Genomic DNA, 24758 nt, shown 5'->3' on the forward strand with positions numbered 1-24758 from the left:
CTTCTTCCAATCATTGTGATCATGATTAGTAGATTGTTTTAATCAGGATTGAGAACAATTGAATCTGATTAGAGTTATTTATGTATGGGGAGAAAACAATTGATCGAGTTGATTGGTAAACATTGAGATTTAAAGATTGGAAAGATTCCGATTTGTTGATCAGTAATTAAAACAATTAATTTGACTTTTTTTCTTTTGGGTTTTATGATTTGATTGGAATTGTGAAAAGTGAAATTTAGAATTGATTTAGAATTTTTTCCAAGAATTTATCTGTTATTGTGGTTATAAGATATCGATTTGCTTGTGGAGTTTGGTTTTCGATCGCGTCTTAATGTGCTAATGAAAGGGAAAAAAATATTAATAGAACTTTTTTATCGAACTTTTTGATTGGAATGGACAAAAAGTTTTCGCATTCGACAGGATTCGAACCTGTGCGGGAAAATCCCAATGGATTTCAAGTCCATCGCCTTAACCACTCGGCCACGAATGCACATGAAAATTGGGTGGAAGTTAATTATTTAAACGTGCAAACATCAATCAAAACGTTCGCACGTTAGAACGTTTCAAATTTTCGCTCAGCAACAAACTAATGAATGTAATTTGGATTAACCAGTTCGAGCTCTAAGAGCAATTGAAAGAGTTATCGTTCTGAAAGCGAAATGTCAGAATCTGATTACGAAACAATTGAGGTAATGAAGAAATTGATCTGAAAAAAAAACAACGGAAAAGTGATCTGGGCTAATTTCTTCATCTAAATTATTTCAGGCAGAACAAGAAGAGCAATCGAAGTTGATATTACTATTTAGAGTAAAAATAATGATGAGAATTCGTGTAGTTACAAAAAAAAGTTCTCAACGATAAACAATGGAACTTTGAACTTTTCGATCGCGATGGACAAAAAAAGTTTTCGCATTCGACAGGATTCGAACCTGTGCGGGAAAATCCCAATGGATTTCAAGTCCATCGCCTTAACCACTCGGCCACGAATGCAGATGAACTATTATAAAGATCACGCTCATATAAACATACGAATATCAATCAAATGATCGTTCGCACGTTGTTACGTTTCTAATTCATGATTAATTGCTGCAGATTGAATTGAGCTTTTCTGTAAACAAGTTTTCCAGTCTAATGGTTTGATCCTGAGGAAAGGTAATTAAGATGATTGATCGTCTCTAATTAGATGACGTTAGCCTGTTGATTGCAGCCAATTGTAGGCATGTAACGTGCTGATAATTCATCTGCATTCGTGGCCGAGTGGTTAAGGCGATGGACTTGAAATCCATTGGGATTTTCCCGCACAGGTTCGAATCCTGTCGAATGCGAAAAACTTTTTTTGTCCATCACAATCGAAAAGTTCACAAAAGTTCATTGAGGACTAATTTTTTTCTTTCCTTCTCCCCCATCATTAGAACAAAGAATAAAACATTTTCTTCGTCAGATTCAACCATATCTCTCAAGCCTTAAAGGATTTTTTCCATAGAACTATTCAGCTAATGTTCTCTGACGGATTCGAAATCAAATTCATTTATTATTCTAATTTAACCCTTTGATAGCTATTCTATACTCTTACCTGTTGAAATCGAATTGAACATTCTGTCTTGTTTCTCAATTCTTTCCATGAAAAGTTCATTCATCTATAAATTAAGTTATATTCAAGTTCGAAAAATGAAAAAGTTCTAAACGATGATGTTCAATCAATAGATTACCAACTAGAAAAGGTTAAATGTCCGTTATGATGATTAGAATGATATTGAATGGATATCAAAATAGATATTGAATAATTGTTGATTCCAATTGGTTATCATGATCAACTAATGAGCTTGATTATTGTTGTAATGATTATTTGTTAAAGAAAAATAATTTCAAGTTAATCATGAAAAGTCAACAATTGATATAAACCATTTCCCTATCAACAGGAATATAAAGTCAGTTACATGATGATTATTGTGATGATCATGATGATGGAGAAAAAAAATTTACCTCAAACTCAACAGGGAATCATGAAAACAGAAAAATAGGAATCTTGTTTCCTCAGAACTTTTTTTCTTTCATCATAATCTCCTTTTTCACCCTCATCATCCTTATCTTCATCTTCATCATCATTATCATCATTTGATGACATTTCCTTGACTTATTCAGTTATCTTTATCTGTAGCATTTTTGTTCATCATCATGACAGTTACATGAACCCGATAACTCTGAACATGAACTTTTTTGTATCCAAACTAATTCATAAATAAACTGATCATTTCATGATGATTATCATGATAAGTGATATTTTATCATGAATGAGAATCTCAATTATAATTATAATCCACCTAAAGTCTGGGTAACTTTAAATTGTAACAATTTAACCTTGTTGATTAACTGAAAACCAATTACAAGTATTATATCAATTTGAATCAATTGTCTACTAATTAGCTCAATCAATATTAATTAACGTTGATTAACTTATAAGAGTTTATTTGATAGTTAACACTTGATGGATAATTAAATGATAATAATATCATAGATTAAATTTCATTTTGATTTATCTCATGTTTAGTTCATCATTTAACTTGAAACTGACATTAATTAAGTCAAAATTTGATTTAGTTTTTTGTTCACCATTGATTAACTGTACCATTTGATGATTAGTTGATTGTCAATACGATTGTTGATTCTTGATAGAAATTTGTATTGTTAAAGTTTACAATTAGATGATTGGAAAATTTACCATTAGTCAAATCTGATTGTTCCCAATTGAATTGTACTAAAAAGCCAATCTATTTATAACTTGACTTGCTGTTTAAATCAGCAATCAATTAGTTTAATAAACAAATTGGCAACTAAATTATTAACCCATTTACAATCAATTATTTATTCAATCAAATCTGTTAGTTAAAATTGAATAAAATGAAACATTAAAAATCACAGAATTGATTGAATCTCGTAAGCAAAATGATAACCATTAACCTCATCATGAAGATAAACAAATTATCATGTTAATCTGAATAATTACTTAGCTCTGATCTACTAGAATTCTGATAAGAATTAGATCTGAATGAGAATCGATCAATTCCTAATCTATTTCGACAACGATTTTCATGGTAACTTTTCTGATGCCGAAAACTGTTTCCAGTGGCAAGTGAATCTTTCAGAACTTTTCTCTCTCTCTCTCTCTCTCTCTCTCTTCCAGGTAAATGATTCACGATAATCTTGAGCTGTTATTATTTTTTTATCGAAAAATCCATGAGTAAAATATTAAAGAAAAAAACAAAAAGAGGATCAACTTGAATTAGATGAAAGATCTTCATCTTTCGTTAATCTTATCGTTTAATCTGATTCGAACTGGATGATAGTAGATTCATTTATCATCATGAAGATTCAGTGGAGATTTTTATTTTCATGATCAATGTTACATATCGATGTCAACAATTGGAATCAGTCTGTTGATCATCAGTAACAATTTAAACTTCTCATTGATTCCCAAATAAGTTTCATGATCATCTTATTGATAGTTAACAGATAGTAAGATTATGGTATCATTTGTTGATAACTGACCAAAAGACGATAATATTTGCACAGATAACAAAGTAAAAAGTAATGGTCACTAGTGGTCAAAGTTTTCGAATAGAACAAAAAAAAAGTTTCCATTTTCTTTTGTAAAGATTAACTTTCACTCATCCTCTTCTTCTGCTAATTCATGACAAACTTCATGGATACTCTGATTATCTGATGAACATGGTGATAAGCAATATTTACCTTTATTCAATGAATTAATATTTCATGATAACAGTTGATTAATCCTATTTGTGTAGGATTTTGATTAGTTAACATAATACAATTTAGTTTTATTATTAGTTAACAGTAGTAAAACTCAAGTACCATGAGTACTAACACACTGAACTCCATGATAATGATATGATATGATATCATGATAAAGTTCATGATGGGAAGATGAAAGAGAAAAGAAAAAAAAGAAAAAGTTTTTTCTATTGGCTTTAAGATGAGCTTTTTCTTTGCCCACCGAGAAGGGAACATCAGGAAAAGTGGAGTGGGAACACCAGAGTTGTGGTGGAAGATGAAAAATTAGCCGGAAAAACTATCGGTTTCTGTTTATTCTGATACTTTGTCTTTATCTCGAATATATCATGAAATGAATTTAGTCCAAATTTATATAATATTTTCCATGATGATAGTAAGAATATCTTATTATCTTCTAATATCAGAAACTTTACCTAAAGGTAAGAGAATAAGAATATAAAATAAACACCATGAGAATCATGATTTCCACTGATGATGATTATCATCGTTAGTCCATTGCTAATGTCTCGAAAGATAGTTCAGTTTCATGGTGGATCTGAATCGTTTAATCATTCAGGATGAGGTTGAAAAGGGATAGAAATAGATGAAGGAAATAACCAACATGTATTTACCACTCTCAAAGTATCTACCTCACCACCACCCACAATATAATTATTACGATTATATAAAAATGACTTGAATAAAGGTTAAGGGTTTGGACTTTAGAGTAAAGTTGATATAATAAAAAACACTCAAAACGAGGATGAGGACGAACAGGATTCTGAACAATGAAGGTGAGATAAGGTGCCAAAGATGAGTAAATTTTATGACGCTCATGATGAGAATGACGTTGAGTGCTATCATAATACTGATCATATAGGCTCTATTATCATCATGAGCATCGTGGTGAGTTAATATTTAATCATCTATCATGATAAAATCTTGAAAAGGTTCAGAGTTATTGAAATATTATCATGATCATCAAGTAACAGCTAACGGTGAGTTTGATATAATACAATATAAAGTAATTTTGAATGCGCAAGATTAACTCAAGATGATGATGATGATGATTAGGATGATTAGGATGATCAGGGGGTGGACGATAAGGATGATGGAAAAGTGAGTTGAAACTGAAAACATGGTTACAATTGTGATTCTGATTCTGTATCATGTATCGACTAATTTGTCCAAACATTTCACTTTGACCAATAGAAAAGTTTATCCTGAAAGTTAATTGTGTTCAAATCAATTTAAATTATATATTACACGACAATTGTTTCATCTTATGTGCTAACTGTTAAACTTAATTAACTAATTGTTCTAATGTGGTAAAAATTGTAATCAATTTTAAAACTTTCAATTAGTTTGTGAGTTTATCTCAGTTATTTTTTTTTCTCGTTTAATTGTTGGTCTAATTTGTTTTCTGTTTCTTTAATTTCTGAGAGAAATTTTTGTTCATTATAATCACTTTAATTTAGTTAATCATTTAATTGTTTATCCATAATAATTAAGCTATCAAATGGCTGGTTATTTATTCATAGATATTTATTATATTAGTTTACAATTAATCTTGTTATCATTGACTGTCCAAGGTTCACCTTTACCAAATTATCAGACTTATTTTGAAGGCATCGATCCTATTTCCTCTTCCGCCTCCACCTCATCACTTTCATCACCCTCCTCCTCCCTCTCATCATCTTCCGATTTATTAAATCAACAACAACAACCCCAACCTCAACCCCAACAACAGCAGCAACAACAACAACAACAACAAGACCATCAAATGTCACCGGAACCAGGAAACATGATTGAATTTGAAAATTCATACCCATTTCCGATTCTAAGAGGAACCAGAAATGGATCAGCATCTTTCCCATCATCATCATCATCATTATCACCATCATCATCTTCATCCTTATCATCATCACCAACTACATTTCAACGACCTCCAAATACAATTCATCTCTTACTTGGACGATTTTTTAAATCCCCAGGTAAGTTAATTAATCAGTAGCAATCAAATAGTAATAATAATGACAACTAATGAAAAAGGAGGAAAAAAAAGTTTCATTTGTTTTCATTTAATTTCCTAATTTGATTGTTGACATTGATTTCATATATTCCGTAATTAATTAATACCTAAATGATTTTCTTTGTAAATATATTTATAGTAGTAATTATTTTCCTAGAAAATCAAATCATCACCATCATGACTTAATGTATATATATGATTTACCTTTGTTCCTGAAAACCAACAGGTATTCAGATTAATTTTCATATGAATATTGATCTGAATTATTAGGAATCAGAATCAATATTTACTTAACACAATAGTTATGATTACAATTACTTACCTTTAATTTAGATTTACCTGAGACTTTCAGTTAATTCATCGAACCAAAAAGTTCAGTCTCATCGAACTTGTTTTTTTTTCCTTTCAACCTTTCAAAGGGAAAAAAAAGTTCTAAGTTCTTAATTGTTAATGAAACTTTAAGAGATTTTTTTTCTTCTTCTTCATTGAATCAATTTAATTAATTGACAATCGATTTGCATGTTTTAGATTTGATTTGATTCTCAGTTGAATACGAATTCAAATGAATATTAATTTTGTTACAATTTGAATCTTAATTCTGTGTTAATCATTAATCTTTTAACTTCGTTAATTAAAGTTATCGGTAAATTGTTCAAGTTTAAAATGTTAAATATGAATTAATTTAGCCTCTTAATTATCCTAATTGTGAATAATTATCCCAGTCCATTAGTGATTATATGGATCATAAGTGTATTTACTTAATTGGTGTTTAATTAAATTGATGACTCTGATTAAGATTATGATTTTGATTGACTTGTTGATTGATAATTACAATTCTGATTACAATCAAGATGATTATTTAGTTATCATGTTTTATGAATTGTTGTTGATTTGATTTGCTAATCCAGTCAAGTTTAATTAGCACAATTTACCTGTTGATTTAGTTGATTATGTCAACCCAAAGATGAGCAACAATCAATTATCCTTCCGATTAATCAAATGATTAAGTTGATAAATTACCTGAAAATTTCATTTAGACTTGACAATTAAGATAATCATCAACTTTACTAAGTCAATTTAATGTTTCCTTTTAATTGTCTCTCTCCTCTCTCGGACAATTAACAATCAATCATAAATTATTTAGTTAAACAATTAAAGGTTTTTCACTTAATTAGTGTAGGAAGTAAATTTGATTTAGTTAATTAGTTTTGTCTTTTTTTTCAAACTATTCTAGGAATTGGAATTAGTTAAAATTATTGATTTACTTTTTTTTTGCTCTCATTGGATGAATTAATAATAATCATTTTAAATTGATTAACAATTAACAATTAATTTTGCTCTTTGGTTGTTTGATTAACTTAATTTTATAATATAATAAATGGAACCTGTTGATTGTAAATCAAAATTGTAATTAAAGTTTGCTCAGTTTATATTATGAGGATATTTAACCAAGGTTAATTGTTTATGATTAAGGATTTTTTATATGATTGATTATGTTGTCTAACTGGTTAATTGTAATACAAACAATTTACAATTGGACAATTTTTTTTTTTGATTACAATACAAATTTTCCTGAATTTTTGTGCTGATGGTTAACAATTAGAGAGATAAATGATTTCAAAGCAATCAATTGTTTCTCTTGAATAATTAATCTAATTGTCAGTTTCTAGTCTCTTTACATTAGATTTTTGTATTTGTGATAAAAGTAAATTAATCACTTTGATTAAGTTGTTGTTGTTTAATTGTCAAGCAATTTATTGATTGTAGTTGGCTGAGGGTTGGAAAAGATCTCGTTTGGTTGGTAAATAAGGGCGATAAAAATTTCGATAGGTTAGAACGGTAGATTCGAACTTTTTTGATAAAATTCGAAGGAAGAAAAAAAATTTCGCAGTCGACAGGATTCGAACCTGTGCGGGAAAATCCCAATGGATTTCGAGTCCATCGCCTTAACCACTCGGCCACGACTGCATTGACACTTGAAATTCTGTGTAAATACCGAGTGTACCAAATGGTAACCTGATCTCGAACCGAAATTGATCATTTCAACTTCGTCAAAGTTTTTTCGATCATTTCTTTTGCTTATAATTGACTTGAGTACTTTTTAGTTTTCACCTAGAGAAGACCTAAATTTTATTTGCCGTCTTGATGGTGAGTTTACGTAGATCTTGAGATAATTACGAAATTGGTCTGGAGAAAGCAACGAAACATCGTTCGTATGTTAAAGCGTTTCAATCTCATATTCGGAAACGATTTCATTTATAAATAAGATAAAAACTAACTAGTTATAAGGGACAGAGCTATTGAAAGTGCTGTTGAGAAAGATAATGATGAGAATTCGTGAAGTTACAAAAAAAAGTTCTCAACGATAAACAATGGAACTTTTGTGAACTTTTCGATTGTGATGGACAAAAAAAGTTTTTCGCATTCGACAGGATTCGAACCTGTGCGGGAAAATCCCAATGGATTTCAAGTCCATCGCCTTAACCACTCGGCCACGAATGCAGATGAATTATCAGCACGTTACATGCCTACAATTGGCTGCAATCAACAGGCTAACGTCATCTAATTAGAGACGATCAATCATCTTAATTACCTTTCCTTAGGATCAAACCATCAGACTGGAAAACTTGTTTACAGAAAAGCTCAATTCAATCTGCAGCAATTAATCATAATTAATGTTATATAATAGAGACCAGGAACGTTTTAACGTGCGAATGATGGGTTGATTACTATTCGCATCTTTATATAGGCACTATTTTCCATTTTACTTCATCTGCAGTCGTGGCCGAGTGGTTAAGGCGATGGATTAGAAATCCATTGGGATTTTCCCGCACAGGTTCGAATCCTGTCGACTGCGAAATTTTTTTTCTTTTTCACAATTTCAATAGAAATTAATTGTTACTCTAATTGAACATTTCACTTTTACTGCGCATCATGTTATCAACGTTATCGAGTTCAGTAGATTCTCAATTGAGTGATTCGATTGAGATAAATCGTTGATTAATTTTTCTAACAATCTATTCAATTACATATTCAATTATCTTGCAATTAAAATAATCACTATTTATACAAATGAGAGCAAAGTTTCAACAGTTAAAATTTTAATTTATAACTAAATTGAATATTGATTGGAATTGATTTCACCGGAAAAAGGAAACAGTACTTTTTCAGTTTGGATTCGAAATTATTCATTTAGATTAATGAGCAACTGAACTTTATTTGAATAAAATTGATTTGTTTTCTAACTGAATTAATTGTGAGCTTAAAATTTAATAATTCATCCCTCACATTTCAGCAATGATTCAGAATAAGTCATGATGATGATGGTCAGTCCTTAGAGATGGACATTAATTTTCTTTGGAAAAGAATAAAATTGAAAAAAAGTCTCTTTCAATATTCACTCTATTGGGATAGAAAAAGGTCACCGTCATGTTTTATCATGATGAAACTGAATTCGAATGAAACTTAAGTTTAGAAATTTGTTGAAAAAAATTCTTTTTCTTTTCTTTTTCGGATTATCATCATTTAGAAGCATTGGAAGGACCATATCAAAGAGGTCGAAGATATCGAGATAAAAGTGACAAGAGCTTCATCCGGTTCGGTCGATCACCCAACCCCGAACGAACTATAGCTCTTTGGCCTCGTGAGAATCGTAAAAGGCCAGAAAAAACTAGCGACACTTATTTCCTTCGATTTGGACGTTCAACCAAATGAACAAAATCGAAGCTCGAAAGTTGAAAGAAAAAAAACAAAAGTTCTAATCAAATATTCAACTGATTGGAAGTTGATTCCAATCAAAGAAAAGACATAGAAAAATAATTCCAATCTAATATTAATCTAATCTAATCAAAACAATTAACTAAACTAAAAATTGTCATTAATTGAAAAAAGAAATCCTCAACAATTAAAACTGATTAAAGTGACAGTTGAACCAGTAAACCTTTTCATCAAGAGCGGATATTGATTATTGACCACCCACTTCCTCCTTAATTGTTTTGTCTCATTTTTATTTAATCCATCAACCTAATCATCAATCTAGTAAATTTAATCCATTAATCCCATTTAACTGATTGTTGTTAACTTGATCCTTTCTCGACCATTGAAAACCTTTACAATAAAAAAAAACAATCGTAACAATTAAAATCATGAAATAAACTGATTGTTTCACTTTTTGGTAATCATTAATTGTTGACATGATTTTAATATTTGCAAATGATTTGATTAACAATGATTTGATAATAAGCTTGCAAATGAGCACAATTGATTGATTAGCATTTCAACTAATATGATTAGTTGATAATGTATAATGATAGCAATTTAGAGCGATGAAAATTTGAATTGGTTAATTTATGATAATGAATAAAGATTGATAATTGTTTATGAGTGAAGATGATTAAATTGATTACATCATTTTGCATGAATCGTTTTTCGGACGCGAAGTGGTCGAGGCGACGGATCGAGACCTGAAGGTCCGTCCAACTTGTCCAACGTCAAAGTAAACCCGAAAAGCCATAAAAAGGAAACAATTAATTGTTCCAATGCGATTATATTGGAAAGTATTTTCCGTTTCCGCTTTAATATCTTCCTCTGAAAACTGTCGACAAAATATTTCAACCGTTTCAGCGCTTAGCAAGCGCGGCTTTTGGACTCCGGGATTATTGTCACCAAATCGTAAATCTGTTAATAGAATCAAAAAAATAGATCAACAATCAATCCAATAGTTCAAACTAATTCGATAGTAAATCAATTCCCTGTTCGGTGGCGTCACCTATTACTACTAGATGGAAGATAAATTCTAAGTTCGAACTCAACTTTTAATTAGTTGAATGTTATTCTTGATGATTGAACCTTTGTCGAGTGATTTAGATTCTTCCTAAGATTAATCCTTTCCCTTCATCTCAATACAACAAAGAATAGCAATTAAGCATAAAAATAAATTGTTCAAGTTTCTTCAGGAGAGATCGAGTTGATTGATTATCACTTGTTAATCTACTAATTGATGATATTACCTTTAATTGCTTTATCAACCCAATCGTGAAGTTTATGTTTGATTTGTGTTAATGATGTTTCCTGATCAGCTGGAGTGAATATAACTGAGGAAAGGAAAATAGATTGACGAGAATAGCAACTTTCATCGTCGGGTTTAAGGCCACCCCCACCTTCATCTTTAAGTTTAGTCGATGGTTTCTTGGTGTAGGCCACTCTGAATATCCTTAAGTAATCACCACGATCGGAAGAGTGGGACATTGTATTGGTGTCAACGTGTTTAAAATGTTTAACCTTTATCTCAAGACATTGAGCATTCTTGAAATCAATATCTTCCCCGTTAATGGCCAACCAATCAGATGCTCGTGACATTATTCCCGATAGGTTTTCGAAAGAGGGTTTCTTAAATAGTCCACCACCGGAGAGTAGTTTAGGTGTAAAGTCACGAATCGCGACCTCCTCTTGCATCGCCTCAGGTCCAGTAAAGTAAAAAAGTCGAAGGATAGAGACACATTTACCTGGGAAAACATGAAGAGTTTCCTCAGTATCGATCTCCCAATCAGAATTGGCCGGAAAATAAAGTGTCTCAATGGTTATTGAGCTTCCTTTCACTTCCCCGGCCCGAATTGCACTGTTGGCACGTTCAATGACAGTTTCCAGCCGTTCGAAGCGAGTCGACTCATCGGCCTCATCTTTTTCCGGCCTAAAGTCAACATAGCTCAAAATCTGAGGAATCATCGATTTCTCATCGGTACCATTCTTGTTATTTGTTCCATTAGTGGCCTCGATTTCCGGGACTACTTCAATTCCGTTAGATCTATTGGTATCGTTGGAAGATAAATCGATCTCTCTTCGTTTCAACCAAAGTCTATAAATAATCAGGCCAAAAAGTAAAGAAAACAATTAATCATAATAATCGAATCATTTTTTTTTACAACAATAGAAAAACAGTTGAATTTTGATGGGAAGAGAAAACAAAAGTTCTCAGCTGAATAATAATAAATCATGGAATCAGAACTTTTCGATGAGCATTCTAAAAGATATAAATACAAATGAATAAAAGTAAATAACAGCATCAGAGGCAATGGAAAGAAAGTTCTGAGCTCTAACTTGGTAGGAGTGGATGAAGAAAATGATAATTTGTAACAATCAATCAAATCACAAGTCCATCGATAATGTAAATCGTTGAGGAGGTTCAAGAATGACCATGAAAACGATGAATCATTTTCTAGTCTCCATGTTTTCAGTTGAATCGATAAAAAAATGCTAAGGAAAAGGACGAAGTGAATCGTAAAGTGTATTCATGATCATAGAAAAAAAAAGATATTCTTGATAGATAAAGAGGAGAAAAAAATTCGAAAAAAGTTATTTTTTATCCTTTTAAAATTCGTTCAACTAAACTTAGAACTTAGAACATAGAACTTATTTATATTTCTCTCTTTCGAAAAACGAAAAGTCGTTTTGTTATCAAGAACAACTGATGAATGAAATAAGAATTTTCATCATCATTATCATCATGTTTCCTTCTGATGGATAAACAAACATGAAGAATTCAATGGAACAGGAAAGTTTCTCATTCGCTTCCGAAAGAAAAAAAAACTCTCTTCCAATTCATCTTTTCCTCTTTAAGAGAAGGCAAAAAAAAAAGATGATGATGATGATGAAGATAAACTAGTAAATCACTTAATCAAAAGAATCAAAGATAATCTGATGATCATTGAGATGATAATCTATTAGTACTTCAAATTGTCAACACAATCGTTACATGGAGAGTTAACTTTTCTCAGAATGAATTTATTGCTTCCATGAATTGAGAGTTTGAGTCGTTGAGTTGGACGATAATCGATATATAAAAGGAACCAAGATATTCCCATGAAAAAAAAGCAAAAGTTCTGGATGATGATGATGAAGATAAATGTCACGATTCAATAAATGACCCGAATTGACCATCATCTTCATGATAATAAATTAATTCATCTCAATGATAAGGGAACAATAAAATTATGTCACAATTGTTAATAAATGTTATCCCAATCTACAAGTTCTGACATTTTATACCCAATCAACATATCAACTTTTTTGGACGCTAAATGAAAATTCATGGACTCTTTTTGGAGTCCAATTTGGAGTTCAAAAAAAAGAAGACTAGTTTTGATCTCATGATGACTCCAAGTAGATTCCAAAAATAATGATTCTTGGATTCAAGAATCTTGAAAAAGTAGAATCAAAGTTTGGGAAATCTAGTTGATTTTTAAAGTTTTGAAGAGGGAGATGAGATTCAATTCAAACTAGAAAAAAATTAAATTTTCACTACATACTAGTTAGTTTGAACAAACACATTGATTATAATTCTAAGAATCAAGGTTTTTAATTTTCAGTTATGGATCTTTTTCAAATCACAATGGTGAGATCAACGGAGATAAAAATTTGGTGAAAAGTTACAATTTCGGAGAATCAATGATTCTTGATTTAACATTTTGTTGTGTAAAATATGATTGAAATTCATTTAGAAAATTTGTACTGAGATATTTGAAAAAGTAAAATGTTCTGGAATATTTGATATGAAATAAAGCTCTTAAGAAGATTCAACGTGAGAATAAATTGAAAAGAAAAACAATTGAAAATTGGATCTGAGATATTGAATAATTAGAAAGTGTCCATTTCTTGTATTTCCATTTCAAAATCCATAGAATTGTTGTTATTGAATCTTTTGGTGGCTTTTTTCTCCAATCTTTGATAATCCTTAATTGCGTATATAAAATTTAGAATCATTTGGAATCTTTGTTTCTTTTTAATGACTTTGTTTTTTTTAAAGAAAATTCGAACATTTTGATATCTTTGAATATATTTCATGATAACAACTTGAGGGAAGAAGAAAAAAAGGAAATTAATTACAGGTGTTCAGAAAAGAAAAAGCTAAATTCAACAAAATGTTCGAAAAAGCTAAATACTAACCTTTACTCATTTTTCTAAATCTTACTTTTCTGATCTTGAAGAAATGATGAAGATTTGAAGATATTGATAAATGATGAAGATGATAAAGATGATTGAGATGATGGAGATGATGAAGAAGAAGAGTTTCACTAAGATGATTGAATAATTAACAAGGATAAGCGATGAATTGTCTGAATTGGAATCACCTTTGATCTTTCGACGCTTATTTCATAGAAACACAAATTGATGAATTTTTAATCACTTTTTTTTGAAAGATTTAGTTGATTTTAAATAAATTTCCTTGTGACACTTGTTGCTTGGAAGATTAAGTAACAATTTAAAACTAGAAAAATGAATAAATGATTAACTAATCACAATAAAGAAATAAAATTTCAAAGAAAATTGAATGAACACTGAACAATGTAAGAGCGTCAAACGTTAACTAGGAAAGGGTCAACCACGTGATCTCTTTGATGCTTCGGACTAAGTTCGGTGCTCGGAATGTAAAAAGCTTTCTTAGTCTTTGCCGTTAACATGATCAAAGAAAAAATCTCTTGAGATCTTTTTTGAACTTTAACTTCATGAATATGATCAATTCGAATAACGAACCTTCCTGTGAATCCACTGTGGTCAAATTTCACCGCATTTGTAGGAATCTGCCTACAAATCGCCACAGGACCTTGACTTCTTATTCTGACAATGGATATGATTTCCCAGAATCCTCCATCAAACTTCTTGATTACCGAATCATTTCGCTTTTTACCAGTCACATATTTTTTTGATGAGAATCTTTTTTTGTTGATCGAAACACTCTTGAAAAATTCGACTTCATTATCTTCCAAAGATATTTCTTCTCTAATTATTCTTAGAAATTTGATTTTATCAACTGGAAGCACTTTATCTTTCATATAAATTGTTTTTCCATTACCTTCAACGAATTTGTTGAATCCAAAATCTTCCATTTCAGACTCGTTCAATCGCCAATCATTGATCTTGGTTAACAATATTTCTTGATACTTGAAATCGTTGATAAAAGTACGTACGAGAGAAGGTGCAATATTTGAAGAACGTCGTACCTTTTCTTTAAGAATTCCCATGTAATCCTCTAAAGGATATGACGATACATTCGAATTCGGTCCCAAGTTGATCAAAGAATCTGGCATATGAGTTAAAATATGAAGATTATATGTCAAAAAATTAGTACCATAGTGAACAGCGACTCCTGATTGAAACTCTTCGATGAGGTTTCTTAACTCGTCAATTTTTTCTCTATTTATTTGACCTCGATGTGATAAGAAATAAATTCTGACTAAGCACATCATGTGTTTTACTACCCGTGGCTTGAGAAGACCTTTGATCGTGGAGAACAGGTAATAAACTAGGAAACTGTCGAATTCAGCGCTTTTCCAAAATCGTAGCTGATTTAGATCTCGAGGAGCACGTCCAAAGTCAGTGGGAACTTTAATCTGCAGCAATCTTGATGAGAGAGCTTCTCTCAGAATATTTCTATTGACATCTCTTTCAAAAAGATCAAGTTGATCAGTTCCAAACCATCCTTTGGTAATCAAAGATCTGAAAATCCCCAGAACCAAGCAATGCATTGGTTCAACGCTAATACTTTTCACCATGTCAAATGATGACAGTTCAAGAAATGGCGAATTTCCATTTAATCCTGCGAATCTCTGATTCAACGAATCATCACCGTTTTCTAAACCAGAATCAGCGAATCTTATAAAGTCAGAATGTTTTCGTTTCAGTGTATTTGATTCTGATCTTTCCAAATTAGGGAAAACTCTTGCACCTCTTGATGAAGATGCTTTGATGAGACACCAATCACATCCATGTATGTGATTAAATTGACGTACTGACCTGAGATAGGCTCTCATAGGTGCATCGGCAATAAGACAAACTAAATGAAAAGTACATTTCCATTCTTTATTCTGTTCATCGATCCAAGAAACTGGGATATTCTCCAGACTCTTGAGTTCTTGTATCAAAGGTCCAAGAAAGCTGGAAACTGAAGGTTTATTTTTACCAACGAATAGATTAGCGAGAAAGAAATGTTTTCTTCTAAATTCAGGCTGAATTTCATTGATTGAAATAAAAATAGGAAATATCTTAACTGTGGAGCTACTTCCCGCCTGGACCTCGTCACCATGAATAGTCAATGTCAATTTTACAACTCCATTTTCGGAAACAGAAGATTTTATTTTCTTAGCTTGAGTAGCTGAAGAAACATCATCATTGATCCTTGAACTTGCTATATTCCAACTTTCAGATGGAATCGACGGTAAATGGTTTTCGAATTGTCGTCGTAGGCAAACATGAAGAAAGAATTTCTCACTTTTTAATGTTGCCGGTACTCTTTCTTGATAGCAACTGTAGAATCCGAAATCTTTGGGGTCGCCTTTGAAGGGCCCATGTGAGTGACCATTATCACAAATCAAATAAGTATGAATCAAATTTTCTTTTGATTGTTTGTCCCAATGGTACCGAGCACTTGGTAGTAGAACTGGATTCTTGGAAAATCTGAAATTCAAGTTGTTCACCAAATTCACCATTGAACTTGCTTGCAAAAGATTGAGGCCAACAACAGACATCATACATGACAATACTGCTTCACAATAATCTTTTTTGGATGGTTGTTTTTTGTCTGAAGAGTTATGATTCAAACTTTCTGGATCAGATTCGTTTTCTGATTCAGAAAAACTGGTTGATTCTATTGATTCAGAATCAACCATTTCACTTTCAGAGCCATCAAATTGATTAGAAACATCAGAGTCTTGATCTTGGAAATCCGGTAAACTAGAAAGATATGACTCTTGTGAGCTTAAATGAATCGCTCTATTTTGCCTGTTGATTGAACGTGAGGATAAGAGTCTTCTAGAAGACATAGTTAAAGAATCGATGGTTTGAACACTGAGAACACGTATAAAGATTAAATGAGAACAGAATTTAGAACTAAATTGCACCAATTAAAAATTTATTCTAATTAAACTAATTAAGAATAATTAATTAACAATTTTAGAATTGGAGAGAAAGACATGTGAAGCAAACTAAAGAGAATATTTAACCTTCTCGGTTACCATGGAGAAAAGAGAAAAGAACATTTTTTATTCTATTCTCCCGTTGCCTAGCAACTGTTGATCTTTCTTATCTAATCAAAGAGTTAAAGAGGCAACATCAAATTTATCAAAATCGGAAGTTGTTTTTTTAAATTTTCTGTATTTTAAACGTGTAAATTTTACTGTTCATTTTAGTTTTATAACGAGTTTAAAAAAAGTATTTTGATTTTAGTATCATTTCCGTGATTTTTATGAACTTATCTTCTCGTCGAAAGACGATTTCTATCAAGTTGAAACGTGTATCAAAAAACAAGCGTAAATATATTCACCATCAATCAACTCTTGTCAGTACTCTTTGTCATTTAATGGCGGGTCAAAAATCTCTAGTTTGTATTCTAAGAGTTAAGAACTCGAAAAATGAATCTGTTATTCCGGTTGGATTCAAATTGGATGAAGAAAAGATTCCATCTTGTCTGACTCTACTTGAACTATCTCCTGAAAACCTCATTGAGATCCAAATTGATGGTCATAAAGAAATACCCGCTATGATAGTAGCAAAAGGCGGTAAGTGATTCTCTCTTTTTGAATATGATTCGGAATTCTAATTTCTTTTAATTTCAATAGATGATTCTCAGGATTTGCTCAGTTCGTATTCTGCGTTCTTCAGGAAAGAGAAAAAGCGTCTCACTCGTTTGTCATCAAAGATCGATAACTGGATCAATTTGAATAACATTCTGGTAACATCTATAACTGGGTCATCATTGAAAGCTATAAATCAATCTGACTTTGATTCATTTTTCAAGAGAGTCTCCATTTTGGAAAGAAGAGAAAGATCTCAATCCAAGAGAATGTCAGTCACCGTGTCAAGTTCACTCTCTGATAATCAAGAAAATGAAGATTCTTGTTCAACTTCAAAGATCCAGACGAGATCCGAGATCAAAAAGGAGAAACAAGAATCAGAGACAACTTCAAATTATGAACTCAGTCCAGACGATGTTAAGTTGAAAATGAAAATTGTGGATATTAAATCAGCTCTAGCAGATTTTAACTCATCTCTTGAATCTCTCCCAGAATATGACTACTATTCAACTCAATTCAAGCATATTGGGAAGATGGTTAACTTGATAATTGATACATTTTCTTCGGTCAAGATTCCACTTTCTACTGGAGTTGAAGCAATTAATCTTGATTCTAATTTTCCAAACTCTCGTGTATTCAAGATTCCTAAAGATGAGACTCGTGAGTCCGGTGCAAGGACATTGGTTGAAGGGTTACTTCCTGTTTCAACCAACAAGTTTAAAAGAGCCTTGAGAACTTATTCAAGTAAACAGGAAGACCGAGAGCCAACTACAATTCTAACTTTCTTTGTGAGATATTGTTTTCCGACTCATTGGATCTCGGATGTAACTATTCGTGGATCATCAGGACGAAAATCGTTATTGACTCTTTGGAATTACACAGACCCATTGTCAAATCCAGTACAGGGAAAATTTGAAACTGGACTGGGTGAAAGAAGACTGAGAGCTCTAATAAGTAAGTTCTAGATTCACGTTTATAATTATCTTAATTTTACTTTTCTTAAATTGCAGCTCACATAATGAGATCTTGTGGTCGTAATTCTTACGATTGTAGTACGGAAAAGCTTCTCGTGAATTCTCTTTCCAAGGCCTTACATTACAATCGCACTAAAATTTCAAGTCGAATCGCGAGTTCACTTGAGATACCATTTGGTCAACCAGTCTACATAAGCGAAAGTGAAAGTGATATTTCAGAACAAGAAGTGATTCCTGTTAAAAAAGATCGCAGAACGAGAAAAAGATCATCAAGTGTAGAGGAAGAAGAAAGTTCATTTACTCTTGATAACCTTGATCAAAACAAGGTGTTAAATAGTCTCGAACACAAGAACTCATCGGCACCAACTTCATCTCAATCAATACCTTGTTATATTGCTCAACCAATAAGTGAAGAGCCGATTCAAAAACGCAAGAAAGTTAAAAATGCCACAGAAAACGTAGCTGGTGCTCAAGTTCATTCCGATTGTGTTTCCGAGAATATTGAAACCGAGGCATCGATTCAAATTCCGTTCACTCAAAGCATAAGCTATGCTGCTAGCACAGCAACGCCAGTTCACATGGATGAAACTGAAAATACTGATGCAGATACGGAAATCAATGATTCAGGATTCGAGAATAAAAATTCAACCATTTCGACCGAAGAAGCCGAAAATGACCAAGGCGATGAGGCGTTGACTTCAAGCATTCGTTCAGTTGAGATGACTGATGAAATGAGCTCAGTTAATGAGAAATATTGTGAATCAAATTACGAGTCAGATAATCAGGTTGAATCAACCAAGACTGATGAAGCCAGTAGAATTGAACGTGAAAGGTCCGGTAACCGAGGCTCACTCAACAATTCAAACACTACAACTCAAATGGAGCTTAAAGAGTCTCAATCAACAAAAATTCCAGAATCTCGACCACATTGTGATCCGAAGATTTTAGAAATGCTACAAAATAATCCTGGCTTACTAGAAGCGATTGTTAATTACAGCAAACATGATAAACAGTAAGCAAATTTTCTCTGTCTCAGATGAGACAATTTACATTTACATTCAATTATTCAAACTAGTTTATCAACCAAAATTTTTTCAACAAAATTATACCTATGATCAAGTAACCAATCCAAATTAATTGAAATTTTTACCCAATCAGAAAACTAACAAATACAGTTTAAGGAAAGTTGAAAGGGGAAAGAAATAGCTCTTCCTCAAGACTTCAAATTACTAACCAATTACCTGTTCAAAATCTCACTAATATGAAATCAAGGAGATCTTTTTTCAAATAAAAGCAAATTCAATTTGCAAAATTCAGCAGTCAAGTTTTCATGCTTAATCTATTTGCTTAAACTTTCGTGTAAAACTGTGAAAATTATGTCTAGTTATCCGTTGAAAAAGTCTTTGAGAAATTCTGATATATTCGACAACTTAAGTGCTTTCTCTCAGCCAATTGTAAAACAAGTTTTCGGCGATCGAAAACAAAATCAAAATTCTCTTAAAAGTGTTCCTAAAAGTAAAAATATCGACAACATTCAATTCTCTGAAGATGAAGAATCTTCAAGTTTCTCAACGAATCAGAGTTCCAAGAAAACAAAAGTTTCTTCTTCGCCACCAACAAAAATAAAAAAACTAACAACCTTGATTGAAAAGATAAATAGCCCAAAGAAAAATTTGGATGTGATACAATCAACGAGTGAGAAAAAATCTTCATTGGTTCCAGGATCAGTTTATGCAATCGCCTTACCATTCATTCTGGATTCCACTTATTCTCCGTGTTATCAACCGCTACTAATTATGGTTAAAGAAAAACAGTTCGAAGAATTTGGATTTTCGCATCCATTTCAAAGCTTCATGGATAAAAGATTGAACGTGTTTCAAATATCTCTCAATGAATTAGAAGTAACAATTCGAATCATTGCCATTGGAGGTAAATATAGTGAATAACAATCCTTCAGTTTCATGATACTTTTTTCTTTTCAACCTTACAGATTCTGAGACTAATTTGAAGGCTTGTTATGCAAAAAATATAAAGTCAAACAGTTCATGGAAAAGTGAGAAAAAGGTTCTTAGATTCTGTGATAAGATAACACATTTGAAACACAAACCACTGGATGAAAAAGACTCAACGCCTGCTCAACTTGTGCTATGTGGGAGAACACTGAACAAGCTTTTTGAAAAAAGATCTTTGAGAAGTCAATCAAATTATTTTGAATCGGAACCTGATGTAAACAAAATCGAAATAGATGCAGATGAAGACGATTTGGCAGAAAATACTTCTGATTGTGATACCAGCAAAAGGTCCAAAGTAATGAAGAAGCAAGACTTAACGAGTGAAAGAAAGAAAAGTGGATTCAATGAATCAAAAAAATGTGGACTCAAGGAAGTAGATTCGAATCAGTTACCGGTTGAAGTTTTGAATGATGTTGAATTCATAGATATAACTCCTAATGAAAAGTTACTTCGTGAGTTTGAATCGCAGATCCGTGATCTTGACAAAAAGAAACAAAGTTTATCCATGAACGATACAACTGGTTCAATAGTTATTACTATAATTGGAGCTTTGAATAACTTATATAATATTCTGCGAGAAAAAAACAGAAAAATTCTTGAGAAAATAAATCAAGTTCCAGAAATTGATGCTACCTACAAGAAAATCCATCAGGTAATATTTTTCTCTGTGCTCAAACCTTTTCTAAATTTGATTATTTTATTCCATCGATTCTAGAATCAAATTTATATTGAAGGTTTGATAAGATTAGATCTAAATCAATATAAAGATGCGGTTCAAAAAGCAAGATCTGGTGATCCAGGAAGTTATGCGTACCAAATTATAAGAACTTGTTTTCCTGTCGAATATTATCGTGATGTCACACTTGGAAAGAAACTATTATCTAAATCTGACATTGATGAACTTTTACAAGAAAAGCAAAGAAATCCGAAGATAAAATTTCCTTTACTCTACATCTGGGGATTCAAAGAACCTTTTGTCAATAGAGAAGTCGGGTCTTTCGATTATAAGTTAGGGAAAAAACGAGTAATTGCATTCATAAGTATGTGAATAATAATGAAATATTTAATCTGATATATTAACAAATTTTTCTTTTCATAGATCATGTTTTTAGACGCGCTGATATAATGTCTTATTCAGATTCTCTTGAATTCAAAGTTCGTAAAAGAATAATAAAAGAGTTCAGTGCACGAAATGCGATTCTAAACAAAGCCCAAAATCAGGTGGACCTTGATTCTTTGTCAAACGATTCTGAAAATGAAAGTGAAAATGAAGGAACTAATGATCTTTTCGATTCTGATTGTTTCTAACTTTTTAGACTAAGATTCTGAATATTTGAAGAACTGAATAAAATAAAATTCAATTATCTTTGACAATCTGAAATAAAATTCAAACAGAATAATTATTTATCTTTGATTCGTGATCTTGAAAAGCTTACCACAGAAAAGAGAATCATTAACTCGTGAATATTGAATTTCACAATTCACAATTATTTGATTCTTTATTCATTCTCTTTCTGCAAAAGCGAATCTTACATATTTGATTCTTCAAAGCTTAATGCATTGTGTGATTCTGTTCAGTGACTTGATTTTTCTTTATTTTGAATTCTAAGATCTCTTTCAAGATTCTGCGAAGATTCATTATTTTGGAGTCCAAAAGGCTCCAAAAATGACTCGAATAGAGTCAAAAAAGTTTTGACTCCATGTGGAGTCAAAATGTCCCATGGTGAACTTTTTTTGACTCTCTTCGGAGTCTCGACTGTTGATTGGGTATTGCATATATTGACATTTTCCTTGGCCATAAAAATAGATTCTCATTGACATTTATGAAAATAATCAGATAATAACAATTAAATTGATGGATAATCATAATTATCAAAATCTTTTCAAGTTCAGCAATTGAGTTTATCTCAAGTTAATTGTTGTAATTACATTGACTATATGAGTGGTTTTGTTAGTGATTGTAAAAAATATTCCTAATCAATTGAATGGATTAAATTTTCTTATGGTTAAATTAATTGTAAAGGAAATTAAATCATTAGAGTTAAGTGGTTTTGTTGATTGACTTTTAATTAATCATTTTATTAAATTTGTGTTTGGGTTAATTGTTGAAATTTTCTGGTTCCATTGTATTTTTATCATAATTAACTTGAAATGGTTGACTGATTGTTACTATTAACAATTCACTAATCATCATGTCACCATTCACTTACCGTTAATTTAAATATCAAGACAATTAATTGAAATTGGTTACAATTAACTCTCCATTTATAATATTATTATTCAGAGTAATTCTGATGATAATAATAAATCAACTAACTGACACTTGATACATGAAAACAATATGTTGATTGTAATCATCAGAATTACAATCAATTTTTACCATCTACATAAATCAATCATATTTAAATCACTAATCACCAGAGTAATTAGATGGACTCATTTCATTTCATTCATTTTAATCAACGTAAAGGTATAATTATAATAGGAAGACAATTGTGAGAGTCTAATAATTGTTACCAATTGAAATTGGAACCAAGAAAAACTCAATTGCTCAACTATAATTAGCTATCAAATTTTATGATATTAAGCTTAATTGAATACTAAATTGTAACAATTAACTTACCTTAAGGCCATTAATGAGCTGTGGGCATCACCATCAAGGTGGAAACAGGTATCTTGAGGTGCTAATTGCCAACCATTGTCTTCAAATTTGAAAAACAATAAAACAGTTTCACAATTAATTACTTCCCAATCAGTATTTTTGGCAAGCCAATCATTACTGGCTCCTATTAGGGCACTAGAATTGATTACAATTAGTGGAAGAAATAAAAATATAATTACAATTAAGTATATTGCGTGGATTAGACTGAGAGGAGATGATCAACTTTGATCAACCTTTGCATTAATCCAACGATTAATTTGATTGAGTAACTAAAGGCAACTAGACTAGCCAATTAAAGGAAATTGTCAACAATCAATAAAATTTGAATTTTTGATAATCAAATTGTTTAATTGGGTTTGTTGAATAATGAACAAATCATCATAACTACTATTAGATTTGATTGTATTGATTACAATAAAATTTTGATTATTAAATTTTTTGAGGAATTGAAATGAAAACAATTTGATGAAAAAAAAATCACTACAATTAAGAGTTAATTGTTTGTCCTTTTGATTGTTTACTCTGAGCGGGAAAAAAAGTTACATTAATCAATCGATTGAGTAAATGATAGCTAATGATTAGCTAATTAAGTTGGAAATTGTGAATCAACTGGAAGAGTTTTTTTTTATAAATACACAATTAACTTGATTATTGTTGTATTGATGAAAAATTGTTTCAATTTAATGATTTTGATCACAAAATTGTAGCAATTAAGAGGATAATTAACCTTTGTTGCAATTGATACTCAAGTAAAGTAAAAGGTTGATTCTGAATGCAACTAAGAATTAACTTAATTAAAGGTTGATTATTTTGCATAAAATTAAATTGTCGAGTTTAATTGTTCTATCGTTAATTAGTCACTCGAATTACCTGAAACTATGGTAAGCAATTGATTCCCTTTTAGCGGGAAAACCCGTCGGTGGTTTTTTCAAAACTCCTGGAATCACATCAATAAAGGTGAACTTAACTTCGGGTGAAAGTCCAGAATCAATGACCACTGGATCTTCAGGGTGAAAGGTTTCATTACGATCTCGCCACAAGATGTGACCAATATAACCAAAGGCCATCGGTGAATTCAGGCTTACAATCAAAGGTAATTTACTAACATGAAGAAAGAAACAAAAAAAAATCAATCGAGAAGACAAAAAGATGAACTGAATTAACTGTTTAAAATGAGATTTAATAACAACAACAATGAATTAAACTGTTGTTGTCTGGTGAAAATAATGATACAATCAACAATTCAATAAACTATTGTTGATAATCACGATATCAGATGATTAAATTGTCCGGTTCAATCAGTTGATTATGTTGATGTTAATTGTAAATGATTGTAAAGTTAAAGGTGATCTATTGATGTTAATAAGGTTACTAGGGAAAAGATAAATTTGATAACTACTGAATTGAAGTAGGAAAGTTTCATGCTCAGTTAAAGTTGTTAAGTGAGAAGATGATATTATCTTCATGATGATGATGACGATGATAGGAAATGTTCAAAGTGCTAGGGAGATCTGGTTTGAATCGATCGATAGAACAAAAAAGTTCGAGAGTCGATATTAACTATTTGGATGTTATATTTTTTCTCTCTCTCTCTCGGTTTGGGTGATGAAATTTCATTCTGAGTTACGAATGCGCGATTCAGTTGACTAACCATCATGATGTTGATTCTTTGGGTGATTTACTTCTAGAACTTATTACTTTCTCATCGATCTTTTCTTTTCTTTT

The 24758-nt window shown here is 31.3% G+C and overlaps 3 protein-coding genes and 6 non-coding genes across 9 annotated transcripts; 3 read left to right on the forward strand and 6 right to left on the reverse strand.

Annotated features, from left to right (window-relative positions):
- Positions 1–408: 408 nt before the first annotated feature.
- On the reverse strand, positions 409–490 carry Trnas-uga (transfer RNA serine (anticodon UGA)). Its single transcript has one exon. It is a non-coding gene; the product is annotated as a tRNA-Ser (tRNA).
- A 418-nt stretch (positions 491–908) lies between these two features.
- Trnas-uga (transfer RNA serine (anticodon UGA)) lies at positions 909–990 on the reverse strand. Its single transcript has one exon. It is a non-coding gene; the product is annotated as a tRNA-Ser (tRNA).
- A 253-nt stretch (positions 991–1243) lies between these two features.
- Trnas-uga (transfer RNA serine (anticodon UGA)) lies at positions 1244–1325 on the forward strand. Its single transcript has one exon. It is a non-coding gene; the product is annotated as a tRNA-Ser (tRNA).
- A 3625-nt stretch (positions 1326–4950) lies between these two features.
- Positions 4951–9999, forward strand: LOC128386875 (putative uncharacterized protein DDB_G0288537). Its single transcript, XM_053345982.1, has 2 exons — positions 4951–5783; positions 9351–9999. The coding sequence occupies exons 1-2, from the start codon at positions 5309–5311 to the stop codon at positions 9533–9535; spliced, it is 660 nt and encodes a 219-aa protein (XP_053201957.1). The 5' UTR covers positions 4951–5308; the 3' UTR covers positions 9536–9999.
- On the reverse strand, positions 7708–7789 carry Trnas-cga (transfer RNA serine (anticodon CGA)). Its single transcript has one exon. It is a non-coding gene; the product is annotated as a tRNA-Ser (tRNA).
- Positions 8242–8323, reverse strand: Trnas-uga (transfer RNA serine (anticodon UGA)). The gene has a single exon. It is a non-coding gene; the product is annotated as a tRNA-Ser (tRNA).
- Trnas-aga (transfer RNA serine (anticodon AGA)) lies at positions 8597–8678 on the forward strand. The gene has a single exon. It is a non-coding gene; the product is annotated as a tRNA-Ser (tRNA).
- Positions 10000–10002: 3 nt separating the features above from the next.
- Positions 10003–24404, reverse strand: LOC128386874 (uncharacterized). The gene is made up of 4 exons (XM_053345981.1): positions 23904–24404; positions 22995–23168; positions 10831–11675; positions 10003–10498 (listed from the first exon to the last, which is right to left on the reverse strand). Exons 1-4 carry the CDS (start codon positions 24098–24100, stop codon positions 10224–10226), a joined length of 1491 nt encoding a protein of 496 aa, XP_053201956.1. The 5' UTR covers positions 24101–24404; the 3' UTR covers positions 10003–10223.
- LOC128386873 (uncharacterized) lies at positions 13155–16776 on the reverse strand. The gene is made up of 2 exons (XM_053345980.1): positions 13763–16776; positions 13155–13668 (listed from the first exon to the last, which is right to left on the reverse strand). The coding sequence occupies exon 1, from the start codon at positions 16633–16635 to the stop codon at positions 14173–14175; it is 2463 nt and encodes an 820-aa protein (XP_053201955.1). The 5' UTR covers positions 16636–16776; the 3' UTR covers positions 13155–13668; positions 13763–14172.
- Positions 24405–24758: the final 354 nt, after the last annotated feature.

The sequence above is a fragment of the Panonychus citri genome, unplaced genomic scaffold, assembly GCF_014898815.1.
Source record: "Panonychus citri isolate SS breed McGregor unplaced genomic scaffold, ASM1489881v1 Contig00077, whole genome shotgun sequence".
Classification (NCBI taxonomy): Eukaryota; Metazoa; Arthropoda; class Arachnida; order Trombidiformes; family Tetranychidae; genus Panonychus; species Panonychus citri.